This window comes from Salmo salar, chromosome ssa01, assembly GCF_905237065.1.
Source record: "Salmo salar chromosome ssa01, Ssal_v3.1, whole genome shotgun sequence".
In the NCBI taxonomy this organism is placed as follows: Eukaryota; Metazoa; Chordata; class Actinopteri; order Salmoniformes; family Salmonidae; genus Salmo; species Salmo salar.
The window spans coordinates 71,618,340-71,636,594 of record NC_059442.1 but is presented as its reverse complement, the minus strand read 5'-3'; the positions used below and the strand labels follow the sequence as shown (position 1 = coordinate 71,636,594).

Here is an 18,255-nt window from a genome sequence, read left to right as displayed (position 1 = left end):
TTTGTGTCATTTGTATCATAATAATATATTTTGTTTTTGGGTGTAGAGAGCACTAAGAGTACAGAATTGATCTACCAAGTGGTGCTGGAGGAGACCTTTCTATCTGTTTCTGTCTCTCCCCCTCTCTCTTCCTCACTCCCTCTTGTGGGGCCCCAGACATTGCAGGACCTTGTTTTCCCATAACCCCTTGGGTGATGAGATAGAGGCACTGACGCATTTCTCTCTCCCTGCGCCCCTCCTCCTCCCCCCTCTCATAGGAGTACTATTGCACAGTTTGCACAGGGACCCCAGGGTATGACCCCCTCCCCTTATTGCTCTTTAGACTGGGACACTCTCTCATTCCACACCTCTCCTCTGAGCAGTCTCTCTTTCTGGCATGCTGACAGTATGCTAACAGTCAGAGCATGGTTTGCAGCAGGCAAAAATGACAGCCTAATAGCTCTCCAGGTTGCTTGTTGCATGAGCCTTATAGCTATACTGTAGTATAGTGAGTCCCCTCGGGCTCCGACCTGTGTCCTCTAAACCTCTCACTTGGTTCTGTCCACTGCTCTCAAGGGGATCCAGGTAAAGTGAGCTACTTGTGTCTATCACACTGTGTGTAAACTGTGGCTCCAGGTCCAAGTGTGTCTCTGTTTCTCTGTGATGTTCTGTTGTTCTGTATGTTTGTCCTGCATGGTGACAGTCGGCTCATCTCGTTCCCATCTGATCACAACTGCATCTTTGCATCCAGACTGCAGAGTTTCACACCCAGGGGGCGGATCCTTCTTTTCATCTTCTTTTTTCTGTTCAGATAGAGACATGGAATTAGACAACGTCCCAGACTCCCAGTCCATGTCACTGTATGATCATACAATCCTGGCTCAGCATGAAAAATGTTGCAGTCAGTCTGCAGGAGTTAGTTACTACACTTGTACAGATATTCAATCTGTGGTGTTATGTGTAGCAACGCTACACTCTGATATGCTGATTGAACTTATTTCAGAGCACGTAGACACCGTCACCAAAAATATTGTTAAAACATATGTGGAAGAGGGAGTCTGATTTCAGAATGAAACAGGAGAAAGTAAATGATGGAAATATTAACTCCCTGTCATGCAAGGTCATCCAGACAATGCTTATAAAGTGCTGTTCAGACCAACAGAGAAGAACGGTAGTGTCTGTCAGCTGTGTAAACTATGTATGTGATCACAGCTATCACCTTTGGGCTATAGTGCTTTACCAGTGACCTGGAACCTTGTCTTGTGCAACCGTTTGACACGGTTGTAGTTATACAAGGCAACTGTGTGAAGAGGTCCCTGGTGGCATGTCTTGTGGGGTACGCATGGGTGTCTGAGCTGTGTGCTAGTCATTTAAATAGACAGCTCGGTGGTTTAAACATATCAATACCTCTTGGCAGCAGCTAATGTGGATCCTTAATAAATAAATCAAATAAAAAATGCTCACAGTGGTGGTGCTGTATTACTAATCCTGCTGCATCATCATTGCACTGTTCAACCTCCTGTGGGATTTTAATCTCAAGGTCTACTTTCATATGTGTTTCTCTGTTCATTTGTAGACTCTCTGTCTGTGCGCACGGAAGCATGTTCAGATTTCCGTGAACCTATGTTTAGGAGCAATAACTTCTATTCTTCCTCTAATGGCCCTGTGTTTTTGTGTCAGATATCAATAGTATTGCTAGTTTTTATTTTACCTTCATTTAACTAGGCAAGTCAGTTAAGAACAAATTCTTATTTTCAATGACCACCTAGGAACAGTGGGTGAACTGCCTTGTTCAGGAGCAGAATGACAGATTTTTACCTTGTCAGCTCAGGGATTCAATCTTGCAACCTTTTGGTTATTAGTCCAACGCTCTAACCACTAGGCTACCTGCCGCCCCAATATAAGTCAGATGTTTAACAAGATCAGTCTGTTAAACCCTAAGTGTGACCATGGACCTCAGGTCTCAGCAAGGCCACATCACTGTGGTAACCAACACCATCTAGGAAATCTAATTTTACAACACATCCCATAACTTCATTTTTAAGGAGGGTGGAATTCCACTCACCTTAAAGGCCCAGTGCAGTCAACCAAGTGATTTTCCTGTTTTCTATATACTGTATTTCCACACTATGAGACTGGAATAATATTGTGAAAATTATGTTAATGCCCTTTCTGTGTTTGAAAAACCACCTGAATGTTTAAGCCTGTTGTGTTGGGATGGAGTTTTGGCCTGCCAGGTGACATCACCAGTTGGTAAATTAGTTAATAGACCAATAAGAAAGAGTTCCAAACCTCTCTGCCAGTAACAGCTAGTTTCCAGTTTTCAATCACAGTAAGGGGGGAGACAGAGAGAGGGAAATACAGGGAAGCCTCACCGAGAGGCAGATGTACATGTGCTGCAGGCGGCAGCGCAGAGCTCCTAGACTGACTGAGTGGAATTTCATTCTGTGGCTCATTGCCATACATGTTAAGTGTAACCTCAGCCAACTGGTGTGATGTGTCATTATTGGTGTGATCCTTATGTGAAAGTTGACGCTTGTTGATGTTGTGAATGTGATGTGTCACCTTGGTGATATGTGTGTGTGTGCAGCGGCTGGCCAAAGTTCATAAATGTGGAAAATGTAATGGGACAATTTCATTTGATGTATGCAATTTATTCCATTATGTGGCACTGAATCTGTCTATAGACATTGTGTAGTATCTATAGTGTCATGGGGCACACTGAATGTTTGTGTATTTATAAACAGTAAGGCCTATTGTGAGTGATGAACAAGCAATGATATACTGTAGCAATGCTTAACAATGTTTCTATTCAGAGTGATATGACTGATTGCAGCTGTTTTGTTCTCTCTGAGTTGCTCAAGCTGCAGTTTACTCCATAGGTCTATTCTTTCTCACGTGCCCTCTTTTATATTTCTTCCTCTCTTTGTTTCTATCTACCTCATGTCAGACCAGACAGCCTCTTTAGAACTTGGCCTACTCTATCCTTTATGTGCCATTGCTGTGTCCTATAATGAAATTGTTCTGAGAAAACATGACTTGGGTTTTTTTTTTAAGTTCTGTGGTAAACATGTTAATATATTTGTCCAATATATCAGCTGTGTGAGGCAGTTCTACCTGTTTACTCTCTGCAGGCCTCCTGTTAGCCGAGCTGCTCCCCAACCAGAGAAGCTACAGAAGAACAATATCACCAAAAAGAAGAAGCTTGTTGAGGTTTGTCTCACAGTGGCGTTAAAGTGAACTCTGAATAACTCTGACGTCGTACTCAACCCTATTTTGCATGTTCATGTTACATTTTCACTGTTTGTAATGAACCAGTGTTGGGCCAGTTTTGGTGCACAGCGGGATGTGATTGGTCGGTGATGTGTGTACTTTCAGGACCTGGTGCTGGACCACGTGTTTGGGTTCAGGGGCTTTGATTGTCGCAACAACCTTCACTACCTCAACGACGGCGCCGACATTGTCTTCCACACAGCAGCCACGGCTATGGTGCACAGCCTCACCACCGGTAGAGCTACATGGCCACACTTTTGGATACCCTACTCAACATTAACTTCAGGGCTTGTAATATATAGGAATGTACATGATAAGATGAAGATGAACTCTGTGTTTAATGCTATTTCTCCTCAGGGACTCAGAGTTTCTACTTGGAACATACAGATGATATCCTCTGTTTGACCGTCAATCAACATCCAAAATACAAAAATATAATCGCTACAGGACAGATTGGTATGTCCTGTACTGCCGTGAATGAACGTGTTTAATTTTATTTTGATTGTGGTTGTGTTTATATGTACTTTGCATGTACTTATTCGTAGCATTCGTGCATGGGCTGAATGTGTGCACATGAGAGAAAGAGCTTAATATTGAATGCCTTATCATCTTTTAATTTTTTGGGGCCATTTTTGGTGAACGGTTCAGTCTCCATTGGCACATTTTCATTTTGTTTGGTGCTAGAATTAGTTGTATCGGTGCTTTATATCATAATGTCCTCAGCAGCATCTGAAAAAGCACTCACTTTAGATTTCAATTGTTATTTTGCTGCCTAATTTCCCATCGCTCACACACCACAGGTGAAGTGACAGACCTACCAGGTAAAACACCTTCCAGATTGCCCCTTGTACTGATGTGTTCTACAGTTTTACCCTATAGGTTTACCCTTTCCTTGCTGTTCTCCTACAGTTTTCCCAGTGGGCTGTCCTCTGTTTTCTATCCTTAGTTTGTCCAGTAATTATCCCTCTGTATTGTTCCATATTGCTTCAACCTAGACTCTGCCGAGACATTCTATCTACTACAGACAATTATTTGGCCTTTATTGCTCCATGCTGCATTCCTGTATACTTGATCAGAGTATGATCTTTTTCTCTGTACTGCAGGCACCACCCCCTCCATCCACGTGTGGGACGCAATGAGTAAACAGACACTGTCCATCCTGCGCTGCTCTCACACTAAGGGGGTGGGCTACGTCAACTTCAGCGCCACAGGCAAGCTGCTGCTCTCTGTGGGGGTGGAGCCTGAACACACCATCACTGTGTGGCGCTGGCAGGAAGGTGAGACATTCTGACCCTGGTAATATACAGTGAGATGGTGGTCTGTGATAAGTGGATTTTTGTGATAATTAATCGTAACAATGTTGTTAGATATCATTCAGTAAACTGTAAATAGCAGGTCTTAGAAGTGTGTTTTTGCTTGTGTGTGTGTGTTCCCGTCCAGGTGCTAAAGTGACCAGTAAAGGTGGCCATCCAGACAGGATCTTCGTAGTGGAGTTCCGGCCAGACTCTGATTCTCAGTTTGTGTCTGTTGGCATCAAACACATCAAGTTCTGGACACTGGCTGGAGGCTCTCTTATGTATAAAAAGGGAGTGGTGGGCTCAGTGGAGGACGGCAGGATGCAGACCATGCTATCTGTGGCCTTCGGTGCTGTGAGTATTGACAGAATTTTTTACTAAACTCTTTAATCTGCCTTATTGGATTTGATTAACCCTAGACTAATATAATCTACCATGTTTTCTGTGATTCATTTGAGATACATTTGAAGTTTTGTGATCATACCTGTGTGGTTTCTCTTCCTCCAGAATAACCTAACATTCACAGGTGCCATAAACGGGGATGTGTACGTGTGGAGAGATCACTTCCTGCTTCGTGTCGTGGCTAAAGCCCACACCGGGCCAGTGTTCACCATGTACACCACACTGAGAGACGGCCTCATCGTCACAGGGGGCAAGGAGAGGCCGTGAGTACCGCACTGCTGCACGACCACTGAGGATCAACTCAATGATCCTCTTATAACACCATTCCTTATCAAACCAAAACAACAACACACAATAGCACCAAAACCACATCTGGAATTCCACTGGCTAACACTCTCCTCTTGTGTCCATGATGATGATGATGATGATACAGTTGAAGTTGGAAGTTTACATACACCTTAGCCAAATACATTTAAACTCAGTTTTTCACAATTCTTGACATTTAATCCTAGTAGAAATTCCCTGTCTTAGGTCAGTTAGGATCACCACTTTATTTTAAGAATGGGAAATGTCAGAATAATAGTAGAGAGAATGATTTATTTCAGCTTTTATTTCATCACATTCCCAGTGGGTCAGAAGTTTACATACCCTCAAATAGTGTTTGGTAGCATTGCCTATAAATTGTTTAACTTGTGTCAAACGTTTCGGGTAGCATTCCACAAGCTTCCCACAATAAGTTGGGTGAATTTTGGCCCATTCCTCCTGACAGAGCTGGTGTAACTGAGTCAGGTTTGTAGGCCTCCTTGCTCGTACACGCTTTATCAGTTCTGCCCACAAATGTTCTATAGGATTGAGGTCAGGGCTTTGTGATGGCCACTCCAATACCATGACTTTGTTGTCCTGAAGTCATTTTGCCACAACTTTGGAAGTATGCTTGGGGTCATTGTCCATTTGGAAGACCCATTTGCGACCAAGCTTTAACTTCTTGACCGATGTCTTGAGATGTTGCTTCAATATATCTGCATAATTTTCTTTCCTCATGATGTCATCTATTTTGTGAAGTGCACCAGTCCCTCCTGCAGCAAAGCACCCCCACAACATGATGCTGCCACCCCCATGCTTCATGGTTGGGATGGTGTTCTTCGGCTTGCAAGCCTCCCCCTTTTTCCTCCAAACATAACAATGGTCATTATGGCCAAACAGTTCTATTTTTGTTTCATCAGACCAGAGGACATTTCTCCAAAAAGTACAATCTTTGTCCCCATGTGCAGTTGCAAACCATAGTCTGGCTTTTTTATGGCGGTTTTGGAGCAGTGGCTTCTTCGTTGCTGAGTGGCCTTTCAGGTTATGTCGATATAGGACTCGTTTTACTGTTTCCTCCAGCATCTTCACAAGGTCCTTTGCTGTTGTTCTGGGAACGATTTGCACTTTTCACACCAAAGTACGTTCATCTCTAGGAGACAGAACGCATCTCCTTCCTGAGCGGTGTGACGGCTGCGTGGTCCCATGGTGTTTATACTTGTGTACTATTGTTTGTACAGATAAACGTGGTACCTTCAGGCATTTGGAAATTGCTCCCAAGGATGAACCAGACTTGTGGAGGTCTACAATTTTTTTCTGAGGTCCTGGCTGATTTCTTTTGATTTTCCCATGATGTCAAGCAAAGAGGCACTGAGTTTGTAGGTAGGCCTTGAAATACATCCACAGGTATACCTCCAATTGACTCAAATGATGCAAATTAGCCTATCAGAAACTTCTAAAGCCATGACATCATTTTCTGGAATTTTCCAAGCTGTTTAGAAGCACAGTCAACTTAGTGTATGTAAACTTCTGACCCACTGGAATTGTGATACAGTGAATTATAAGTGAAATAATCTGTCTGTAAACAATTGTTGGAAACATTACTAGTGTCATGCACAAAGTAGATGTCCTAACCGACTTGTCAAAACTATAGTTTATTAACAAGAAATTTGTGGAGTGGTTGAAAAACGAGTTTTAATGACTCCAACCTAAGTGTATGTAAACTTCCGACTTCAACTGTATATTCCGTGGCATGTCCAGAACATTTTGAATGGAGTGGCCAAGTTGGGACACAGACCCAGTTTAGGTTTAGGGAAAATAGGATTTTGAACGGGAATCAACAAGGTTAGTAAAGTGTGTGTGTGTGTGTGTGTGTGTGTGTGTGTGTGTGTGTGTGTGTGTGTGTGTGTGTGTGTGTGTGTGTGTGTGTGTGTGTGTGTGTGTGTGTGTGTGTGTGTGTGTGTGTGTGTGTGTGTGTGTGTGTGTGTGTGTGTGTGTGTGTGCGTGCGTGCGTGCGGCACATGCTTTCTCAGTACAAAGGAGGGCGGTGCAGTGAAACTGTGGGACCAGGAGATGAAACGTTGCCGAGCGTTCCAGCTCGAGACGGGACAGACTGTTGAGTGTGTGAGGTCCGTTTGTCGAGGCAAGGTGAGTTCAGCACAGCCAGCACACACCCCAGTGGGAAAGACTATAAGCAAGCGTACAGCAAATGTTAAACCTGAAAATAACTCCCTCAAAGTTCCCTTTGGAAATAAATATACAGTACACTAGCTAGCTATATTATTTAAAAAACAGAATTCATTGTATTTTAATTTGATATCATAAAAACATTTTAGGTACCTTCTCATCTGCAGCTACAAATATCTTCTCATTGGATAGACTAATGATTAGACATTAGATAAGACTTGGTTTTGAGTCAGAATTTTGGGGCCTTTATAACTGCACAATCTATTTGGTGCTCTTTCATACACACTTGCTCCTTGTTGGGATATTGAAGTTCAGAGAAGGTAATAATGCAGCGAATAAAATCTTGTGTGCCTGTCTACCAGGGTAAGATATTGGTAGGCACAAAGGATGGTGAGATCATTGAGGTGGGGGAGAAGAACGCTGCGTCCAACATCCTGATCAACAGTCACATGCAGGGCGAGATATGGGGCCTGGCCACCCACCCCTCTAAAGACCTGTTCATCTCCGCCAGTGACGACGGAACCATCCGGATATGGGACCTGGCCGACAAGGTACAACACAGAGAAATACTATGGTCTGCTGAGTGAAGTTGCATTTGCACTTACATTGAATGTCTTTCATCATTTATTCGCTGAAACAACTTTTTTGAATCTCAAATTACAGTTTAGTTGTGTTCTTAGTTTCCTTTGCACCTGTATTTAGTTAGGACGGTATGTGGCCATTCTAAGGCTATGTCTCATGTTTTGTCTGTTTCCTTGATAGAAACTGCTGAACAAAGTGAGCCTGGGCCACCCAGCCAAGTGTGCCAGCTACAGTCCTGATGGGGAGATGGTGTCTGTGGGCATGAAGAATGGGGAGTTCATCATCCTCCTCACCAACTCACTTAAGATTTGGGCCAAGAAACGAGACCGCAGTGCTGCCATACAGGACATCAGGCAAGAACTGAGGAGAGATAGGAGCCACCTGGAGCTGGGCTCTTGCACTTTGACTAGACAATTGTCTACTTCCTGGCTCAACCCTAACCCTGAACCAGATACCTATCCCTAGCTTCATGTCCACATCCTAGCAGTAACCCTAACATCAAACACAACTCTAACCCTAACCCTAGCTTCATGTCCACATCCATGTTCAAACCTAGCCTCAACCACAACCCTGACCATGCTTAATGTACTCATCCCAGTTGAACCCTAGCCTCAACCACAACCTTAATTAACCCTATTTCATGTCCACATCCCGGTTCACTTGAGAAATAATAGGAGAGCCGCACACTAGGAGCTCAGATGAAATAATTGAATTACCTAATAACCAAAGTTTCAACAGACAAGCTGCCTTCATCAGGGTATAATGACAAACACTGCGGGTCACTAGTTTATATAGTGTCAAAGGACACGCATAGGTGTTTGGAAACATTGAGACTGAGGGGAGCAAGGGTCTTTAAATTAAAGATCCAGGCAGCCTCTCGTTTTTAACAATAAATTGTCGAGGTCACCCCCTCTCCTAGGTTTAACCTTAACCTTTGCCTCAGCCACAACCCCGATTTGGCATAACCCTAAGCTTAGTCTTGGCATAACTCAAACCATAGATTTTTGGTTAACCCTGGCTCAACCCAAATATGACTCCCCCCACCACTGAATTACCCTTGGTTACAACCAAGGAAAAAACGAAGCAACATTAAAGGGATTTTTCAAATTCTGATTTCACTAAAAAGGGGAAGTAAACTCATTTGAAATGACATTGGTTCAGTTAAAGGCCAGTCAATGACCATTGAACTCTGAGGATGTCTGTCTATATATATATATATTATGTCTATTGTGTGACCCTCTCAGGTTCAGTCCAGACAAACACCTCCTGGCAGTGGGCTCAGTGGAGAGTACGGTTGACCTCTACGACCTTACCTTGGGCCCCTCGCTAAACCGTGTGGGCTACTGTAAGGACATCTCCAGCTTTGTTATCCAGATGGACTTCTCTGCAGACAGCATGTTCATTGAGGTATGCTACACTGACCGTGATGGTTTAAAAACAGGCTGAATATGATAATTCACTTGAGAGCTGTTGTTGTTAAATAAACGATAGACACTACATATGTCCTAAAACCACACAAAATAGATAGTGGAATGAGTTAAATGTTATTGCTGTCAAGGTCATTATGTTCGAAAGGTAAAAAAATCTAAATATTATTTGATTATTGTGGAAACCAATTGAGCTAAATCTACAACCTATGTTGTGTTTAATACAGCACTCTTGACCATTTGATCATGTTGCACAGTGTGTTCTCACCATGATGGACAGTCATATATCCATTTCAAAGCATACTGAATGTGGAAAAACCTATATTTACACACACACATGTATGGCAGGCAGGCAGGTCATAATCGTTTATAGCCAAGTGAAGGTACTACACATAGGATTATTTTTTAAATTGTTACATTTTAATTTTGGAAAATGTCCATAATATATCTGCCCTAAATAGTGGAATGACAGTGTTTCACAGTATTACTTACCAGTCAGTGTTGTGATTGGCTGTCATATTCACCTATGGATTTCTCCCGCCGGAGCAGCATCTGTTGTCAAACTGGGATACCTGTTCTGACTTTGTGGCTTTGTTATCTAGTGGAAATCGCTCCTGTTTGCAAAAATTCTACAGTTTTTTCACTTCAATAGTGTAGGAAATCATTGTATCATCTAAATCGCTGTGAAATATATTTTCAATAACAAAATATAGTTTTTACAGCTGTTTGAAGCTGATGGACCAAAACTGCTGTTTGAGGCTGGTGGACCAAAACTGCTGTTTGAGGCTGGTGGACCAAAACTGCTGTTTGAGGCTGGTGGACCAAAACTGCTGTTTGAGGCTGGTGGACCAAAACTGCTGTTTGAGGCTGGTGGACCAAAACTGCTGTTTGAGGCTGATGGACCAAAACTGCCGTTTGAGGCTGGTGGACCAAAACTGCCGTTTGAGGCTGATGGACCAAAACTGCTGTTTGAGGCTGGTGGACCAAAACTGCTGTTTGAGGCTGATGGACCAAAACTGCTGTTTGAGGCTGATGGACCAAAACTGCTGTTTGAGGCTGGTGGACCAAAACTGCTGTTTGAGGCTGGTGGACCAAAACTGCTGTTTGAGGCTGGTGGACCAAAACTGCTGTTTGAGGCTGGTGGACCAAAACTGCTGTTTGAGGCTGGTGGACCAAAACTGCTGTTTGAGGCTGGTGGACCAAAACTGCTGTTTGAGGCTGGTGGACCAAAACTGCTGTTTGAGGCTGGTGGACCAAAACTGCTGTTTGAGGCTGGTGGACCAAAACTGCTGTTTGAGACTGGTGGACCAAAACTGCTGTTTGAGGCTGATGGACCAAAACCGGAAGTATCTTTTGTTTTGGTCCACCAGGTTCAAATAGCTTTAAAACAATATTTTTTGCTATAGAAAATATATTTCACAGCGATTTAGATGGTACGATGATTCCCTAAACAATTCAATGCTTGTTTTCTCATATAAACTGAAATTGAGCGAATTTTAGCAAGCAGGAATTGACAGAGCGATTTCCACTAGATAACACAACCACAAAGTCAGAACTGCTTTCCCAGTTTGACAACAGATGCCGCTCTGGCGGGAGAAAAAAAGTGACGAATATCACAGCCAATCACAACACTGGTGGGTAAGTAATACTGTGAAACACTATCATTCTACTATTAGCGGCAGATATATTATGGACATTTTCTGAAAAACAATGCAACAAAAAAAGACTCAAACCTGTGAGTAGCACCTTTAACAGTAGTCTGGAGCTGCTCTAGAGTAACCTCACGCTTCAGTATGCTACAAAGTAACCCTATCTGAGGTATTTCTATAGACTCATTCCTTGCTGTTATGGAGACCCTTGCACCTTTTCTGAAATGTTGATGTGACTGGCACATGGTCAGAAACCGGGTAAGATGGTGACTTGGCCTGCTAAATTTAACCTGACCTCAGCGTACAAGTACAAATGTGTCTGTGGCTTGAAGGGACAGAGGGAGGACACAGAAGGGGAGGGACCAGTATAGTTGGCCAAGGTCCTCCCAGTCCATTTGAAGTTATATAATGGACTAAGCTCATTACGATTTCATTGTAAGGCCGGGATTCAATCCGACTGTGGGTTTTCGACAATGCGGCAATGTCCCCGCGTTCGCAGAGATTTTACAGTAAACCCTGCATCTGTCGGCTCAATCGTTAATTGCCTTTAAAAGCCACATTGTCGACAACCCACGGTCTGATTGAATCACAGCCTAAATCCATGTTTTGGTTGATCTAAAGCATAAAATAGTAATGGGGCTTCTATGTCTTGAACAAATTTGTATATGGAAAATTATGTCATACATTTTTTTCCCTAGCTGTGTAGACTGAGCTGGTAGATAGATGACTGATGGATTTTAGAGTGATATAATATGACGACATCTGATAAAGGTTGTGTGTGCATATGTATGAGTGTGTGTTCTGACGTGTCACTGGCTGTGTGTCTACAGGTGTCCACAGGAAACTATAAGCGCCAGGTGCATGAGATGCCTTCTGGGAAAATTGTGACAGAACAGACTGTGATTGACAGGATCACCTGGGCCACCTGGACCAGGTAGAAAGATTAGTTATAGTCACTGGAATTCAATCAAACCCACATACTCTCTAAAATCAAAACAGAGGTCCATGTTCAGTAAAGAACGCAAGCACTGCACGGTAGCACTATTGAGATATTGCGTCAACAATGGGAGCTACACATAACAGCTCACTCTGGTAGGGACATTGCAATATGGCAAGCCAAAGCAATACAAATACATTGCTGGTTCAACTTGTTTGAGCTTTAGGCTCGTTGAAGCCATCTGGGCACGTTTGTGTACAGATGTTTAGTGTGCACACCCAGACATGTTGTGTTTGGGTGTCTGTTATTGATCAATGGAATAATAGAGGTCAATCAATACTGTCTGCAGCACAGCTGTCACTGTCCACTTCTCATGAATAGACCCCAAACTCCCTCTAACATCAGTCTTCCCAAGGTTAATGGGTTAAGAATCGATTCTGCATATCAGCAGTAGCATACTTATTAGGCAGCCTGGTCTCAGAGCCATACGAAACGTACTTTACGTATTTCTGAGCACTTCCAAGACGTATGATATCTACTAATAGTATAGTTACTTTAGACAGAAACAAAAGTAGGGGGATTGGTTGGAGAGGATGGATGGGCGTAATCCGCGACCGTCTAGCAATCCAAAGGCTATTCGTTCCGAGTTGCATCGGGGACAACTGTAGCATTTTAGCTAACCATTCCCCTAACCCTTATTCTAAACTTAACCCAATTCACCTAACCTGCTACGTAAATTCTAACATTTTATGGAAGTTATCCTAACCTTTGTCATTAGTTCCCCTAACCTCCATAATGTAACGTAATATATCATAATAAGTCTCACCGTTTTACGTACATTATAATACGAATTACCCTGAGACCACGTTGTAATGGGAAATAAACTAATGTCTGGTTGAGATCTTTAGTAGTATGCAGGAATCCTTTTTTTTCTTTCTATAGTATACATATGTTTTACTACTGAGGCGAGAAATTTACTATAGTAATTCAATTGACTTGGATGAAACTCAAAGAATGGCTATTCTGTGGTGGAACAATGTCATCTCAGTATTTTACCGGCAGGTCTGTGGTTTTGTTCAGTATATTCTGCAGTCTGAGCATGGCTCCTCTCCCTCATTTCTTCCCAGTATCCTGGGAGATGAGGTGCTGGGTATCTGGCCACGGAATGCTGATAAGGCTGACGTCAACTGTGCCTGTGTCTCCCACACCGGACTCAACGTGGTCACCGGGGACGACTTTGGGTTGGTCAAGCTCTTTGACTTCCCATGCACTGAGAAATTTGTGAGTGCTTCACTTCCTCTCAACAATATCACTGTGATATATTTTTTAAGCTATGTAGATACTGAATCCATAGAGCAGACATTGTTGGCTGTGGCTGCTCCAAATATTTAATACTTCTTTTGATCCTCTGCAGGCCAAACACAAGCGTTACTTTGGGCACTCGGCACACGTGACCAACATTCGCTTCTCCTATGATGATAAATATGTGATCAGCACTGGAGGACATGACTCCAGGTATGCAGAGCTTGTGTTAAGGCTTAACCACATGTCAAATGAATTACGTTATACAGTTGAAGTCAGAGGTTTACATACACTTAGGTTGGAGTCATTAAAACTCGTTTTTCAACCACTCCACAAATTTCTTGTTAACAAACTATAGTTTTGACAAGTCGGTTAGGACATCTACTTTGTGCACGACACAAGTAATTTTTACAACAATTGTTTACAGAGAGATTATTTCACTTATAATTCACTGTATCACAATTCCAGTGGGTCAGAAGTTTACATACACTAAGTTGACTGTGCCTTTAAACAGCTTGGAAAATTCCAGAAAAGGATGTTATGACTTTAGAAGCTTCTGACATCATTTGAGTCAATTGGAGGTGTACCTGTGGATGTATTTCAAGGCCTACTTTCAAACTCAGTGCCTCTTTGCTTGACATCATGGGAAAATCAAAAGAAATCAGCCAAGACCTCAGAAAAACAATTGTAGACCTCCACAAGTCTGGTTCATCCTTGGGAGCAATTTCCAAATGACTGAAGGTACCACTTTCATCTGTACAAACAATAGTACGCAAATATAAACACCATGGGACCACGCAGCCATCATATCGCTCAGGAAGAATATGCGTTCTGTCTCCTAGAGATGAACGTACTTTGGTGCGAAAAGTGCAAATCGTTCCCAGAACAACAGCAAAGGACCTTGTGAAGATGCTGGAGGAAACAACAGCTACAAAAGTATCTATATCCACAGTAAAACGAGTCCTATATCGACGTAACCTGAAGAAGCCACTGCTCCAAAACCGCCATGAAAAAGCCAGACAACGGTTTGCAACTGCACATGGGGACAAAGATTGTACTTTTTGGAGAAATGTCCTCTGGTCTGATGAAACAAAAATAGAACTGTTTGGCCATAATGACCATTGTTATGTTTGGAGGAAAAAGGGGGACGCTTGCAAGCCGAAGAACACCATCCCAACCATGAAGCACGGGGGTGGCAGCATCATGTTGTGGGGGTGCTTTGCTGCAGGAGGGACTGGTGCACTTCTCAAAATAGATGGCATCATCAGGAAAGAAAATGATGTAGATATATTGAAGCAACATCTCAAGACATCGGTCAGGAAGTTAAAGCTTGGTCGCAAATGGGTCTTCCAAATGGACAATGACCCCAAGCATACTTCCAAAGTTGTGGCAAAATGACTTAAGGACAACAAAGTCAAGGTATTGGAGTGGCCATCACAAAGCCCTGACCTCAATCCTATAGAAAATGTGTGGGCAGAACTGAAAAAGTGTGTGCGAGCAAGGAGGTCTACAAACCTGACTCAGTTACAGTTACTCAGTTACTCTCTGTCAGGAAGAATGGGCCAAAATTCACCCAACTTATTGTGGAAAGCTTGTGGAAGGCTACCCAAAACGTTTGACCCAAGTTAAACAATTTAAATGCCATGCTACCAAATACTAATTTAGTGTATGTAAACTTCTGACCCACTGAGAATGTGATGAAAGAAATAAATCATTCTCTCTACTATTATTCTGACATTTCACATTCTTAAAATAAAGTGGTGATCCTAACTGACCTAAGACAGGGAATTTTTACTAGGATTAAATGTCAGGAATTGTGAAAAACTGAGTTTAAATGTATTTGGCTAAGGTGTATGTAAACTTCAGACTTCAACTGTAGATACTCTACAATGAGTAGTAGCATTAAAAAGTGATTTCAGACAGGTCTGATTCAGAGTTATGATTTTTTGTTTTACTGATTGCTGTATTGTCTTCCTCTTTTTCAGTGTCTTTGTGTGGAAATGCCTATAAACCAGAGTCTTTTCTCCACAACCATGCATTCAGACTCCTTAGCCTAACGCAGTAAGTCTTGGATTCTGACAAGTATGCAGCCAGGATCCCAACGCCTCAAGTGTCTGGCTACGGTCAATCTTTTGCCTGACATGCTGCAACTATGTCTCCCCATCTACCTGTGGGGGAGAATGGGGTGCAATACGCTAATCACTGTACTATTAATTCAAGTCTAAGCATTAGGCAGAGCAGGTAGCTCCTTTTCTAACAGGAAATTACTTTGAAGCAGATTTTTTGCCACTTGAAAATGGTGGATTTTCTGTCCAAACAAGAAATTACCATTTGTGTTTACATTCTCATCTGCTTGTAATGAAGGACACATGAAAACAGGTTGCCACGCCAGCTATTGATTTATATTTAAACCATTAAATAATGGCTGGGATTCAATCCGGAAATTGTAGGCAAAGGGTTACAATATGCATTGTCAACAGCGCTTCAAGAATTGAATCCCAGCCAATGTAGAGCAAAAAAGTTGTTTTCCCATAATTTATTTGAAAGAGCCATTTCCATTGTTGAACATTATCAAACTTAAGTGCCTTTATGAATATTTCTACTGGTCTTATATTTTTTTGCAATTTCAGTTGAAATAATTTTGTACATGTCTGGTGCTATTAGATTGTAAAGTTTTACTCATTCAATATGCAGAAAAGGGCATTGCTTTGCTGCGGTTTAAGTTAATGCATAAACATCCAAAGTATGATATGTAATATAGTATGTTAATAGCTCGAATGAAAATATTTAAACGTTACTCAGTGATCTAAGGTTCAATTTTCAGCTTGTGAACGTCACAGAAATGGCAGTGAGCATTCTTATGTCAAAATGTTACTTACACTTTGTGGAATATCTTGGTGAAATGTTTTAAGTAACCATAGTGAAAAGATTAAATGAAAAGAATGTTCACAGATCTAATACACTGAAAAATACTGTTTTGTTTTAATCAAGAGTCACTTCCAGTAAGGGATTTCAGTGGTACTTCAAGGGATGGCTTTAAGGTGAAGTGAAATTAGACCGTCTAGGAGTGACCTGTCACACCAAAGCCAACTATGCAGTCTTACTCAAGCCCTGGTCATCTTTCCATTCTTCTGTGTTTGTCTGCTGTTGAACTCTTTGCCTCACCTTGCTGTATTTAGTCAGTCAATCTCACTAACTTTAGCTAGTAGTGTGGCAGCAATATCATTACGAAGTATGGATTCCTGTTCCCAGTTAAGTCATTTCCTTTTTGTACAAGACTGATTGTCTAGATATTGTTTCATATTATTTGTATCATATTGTAAATTACTAAAATATGCTCAAATGCATGATTTTATTTTTTAATCAAAATTACATCTTTGTAGAGTGAGGCAAGATTATTGTATGAATGACAATCATGGTTGTTTTATACCAATTTATTGTAAGTGATGATTGTGTGCCAACGTAGATGTACAAATGTTACGTATATGTAAAGATTAAATGAAAATGTATACAAAAATCGTAGTCATTTGTCCAATGAAAGTTGAATAATTAGACCTCAAAAATGGTTAAAAGAAGGGGGTATCACTCAAAAGGCATATTGAGCTTATCTGCCCCCGTTGAGAACTTTCGGTGGTGGTTCAGACTTCGTCATTTTGCTTTTATCTTAAGATGAATGCACGGACTAAGTCACTGAATAAGACCATCCGCTAAAAATCACAAAATGTAATTTCAGACAATGACAAATCTTATACTTCATTATGTACTGTTGGTATTCACAATGTACTAACATTCCTACATGCTAGTTAGAAAAGCATTGAGTATACAGTAAATTCCTATTCAACAAAGGTTTAGTGACATCCAGGCATTTAAAACATGCCCTGGACAGGAGCAAGGGGTTGTGTTCAGGCAGAGCTATAGTTTCTGCAAGTGTTTGCTTTTTAACTTTTCTATACCCTCCATCTTGCCTACTGAGAAATAAACACAGTAATTCATCTAGAAGCTTTATTGTAATTGTTTATATTTCACAATGCATTCCACAAACAGAAGAGTTCATTACAATTGTATGAAGTAACATTCACAATTACTTGCATAACAAACAATGCTTGAAGTTACATAATTTTGCAGCTTTAGATATTGGGTCCACAGACAGTGTTTCATTTTTTTCGTCTTAAGTTGTTTGTAAACGTGTTAGAGTTTAACTAGGCAGCTGCATGAGGTGAAATGATCATTAAATGCTTTAATTTTTTTAAGTTCTAAATGTTCTAACTAGAAATACTCAGAATTATGAAGTGCTATGGAGTAGCGCCCTGCTGGTATTAGACCATCGCCAAGCACAATGACACACATCGCATCAAGCACACTCAAGAGTCACTGAAGAGGGCTAGAAGCTTTGTGAAACTACACAGTCAATCAATAAAACAGTCAAATCAAACACCACTAACTTAATCATACCAAAAAAAACAACACTCAGGTTTCCAAAGTTCTCCCTCTTACAAAAAAAGAGAAAGACAAAGCAATTCCAATTGTCTGAACACTGCGTCAAAGAACAAATGAACCAGCCCATGGAACACAATTTCCTTTCAACATCCATCACTGGTCATGTCCAAGTGCAAGATTATTTTTTTTTTTTTTTTTACATATTCCAACTATCATTTTGAGCCAGATAGCATGGTACGGTCAAATTAGTTAATCAAAAGGTGGCAATACTTGAGCTATAGAATACTGATAATCCAGGGTGTTTCAGGGAACACAAGGAATTCTGAAATGAAGAGATTGTGAAAATAACAGTGCTGCATAACACCTTACACACACCACCCCCGCCCAGTGCCTCCCACCCTCTCAAAGGACTTCAGGGACTGACCGGCATTTCTTTCTTCAGTCAGCCTTCACACGCTTCAGTCCAGGGACTTTGGCCTGGACCC

General features: G+C 41.6%; 2 protein-coding genes across 15 annotated transcripts in view; one reads left to right on the top strand and one right to left on the bottom strand.

The window, feature by feature from the left end:
• The window catches only part of LOC106608004 (echinoderm microtubule-associated protein-like 6), a 91,020-nt gene extending 73,710 nt beyond the window's left edge, over positions 1-17,310 (top strand). For 2 of the 5 annotated variants that reach the window (XM_014205640.2, XM_014205621.2), the window contains 15 exons: positions 3,114-3,192; positions 3,358-3,487; positions 3,610-3,708; positions 4,053-4,073; positions 4,356-4,529; positions 4,693-4,901; positions 5,055-5,212; positions 7,283-7,397; positions 7,799-7,987; positions 8,199-8,371; positions 9,263-9,425; positions 11,925-12,028; positions 13,159-13,312; positions 13,446-13,546; positions 15,319-17,310. In XM_014205640.2, coding sequence (XP_014061115.2) covers positions 3,114-3,192; positions 3,358-3,487; positions 3,610-3,708; positions 4,053-4,073; positions 4,356-4,529; positions 4,693-4,901; positions 5,055-5,212; positions 7,283-7,397; positions 7,799-7,987; positions 8,199-8,371; positions 9,263-9,425; positions 11,925-12,028; positions 13,159-13,312; positions 13,446-13,546; positions 15,319-15,343 — 1,894 coding nt within the window. In that variant the 3' untranslated portion in view covers positions 15,344-17,310. Of the gene's footprint in view, positions 1-555; positions 565-3,113; positions 3,193-3,357; positions 3,488-3,609; positions 3,709-4,052; positions 4,074-4,355; positions 4,530-4,692; positions 4,902-5,054; positions 5,213-7,282; positions 7,398-7,798; positions 7,988-8,198; positions 8,372-9,262; positions 9,426-11,924; positions 12,029-13,158; positions 13,313-13,445; positions 13,547-15,318 lie in introns of all 5 variants that reach the window. The other 3 variants (XM_014205611.2, XM_014205630.2, XM_014205648.2) reach the window with 3 other exon arrangements.
• Positions 17,311-17,329: 19 nt separating this feature from the next.
• The window catches only part of rtn10 (reticulon 10), a 32,432-nt gene continuing 31,506 nt past the window's right edge, over positions 17,330-18,255 (bottom strand). For all 10 annotated transcript variants that reach the window (XM_014205670.2, XM_045721792.1, XM_014205681.2 and 7 more), the window contains one exon: positions 17,330-18,254. In XM_014205670.2, coding sequence (XP_014061145.2) covers positions 18,209-18,254 — 46 coding nt within the window. In that variant the 3' untranslated portion in view covers positions 17,330-18,208. The remainder of the gene's footprint in view (position 18,255) is intronic.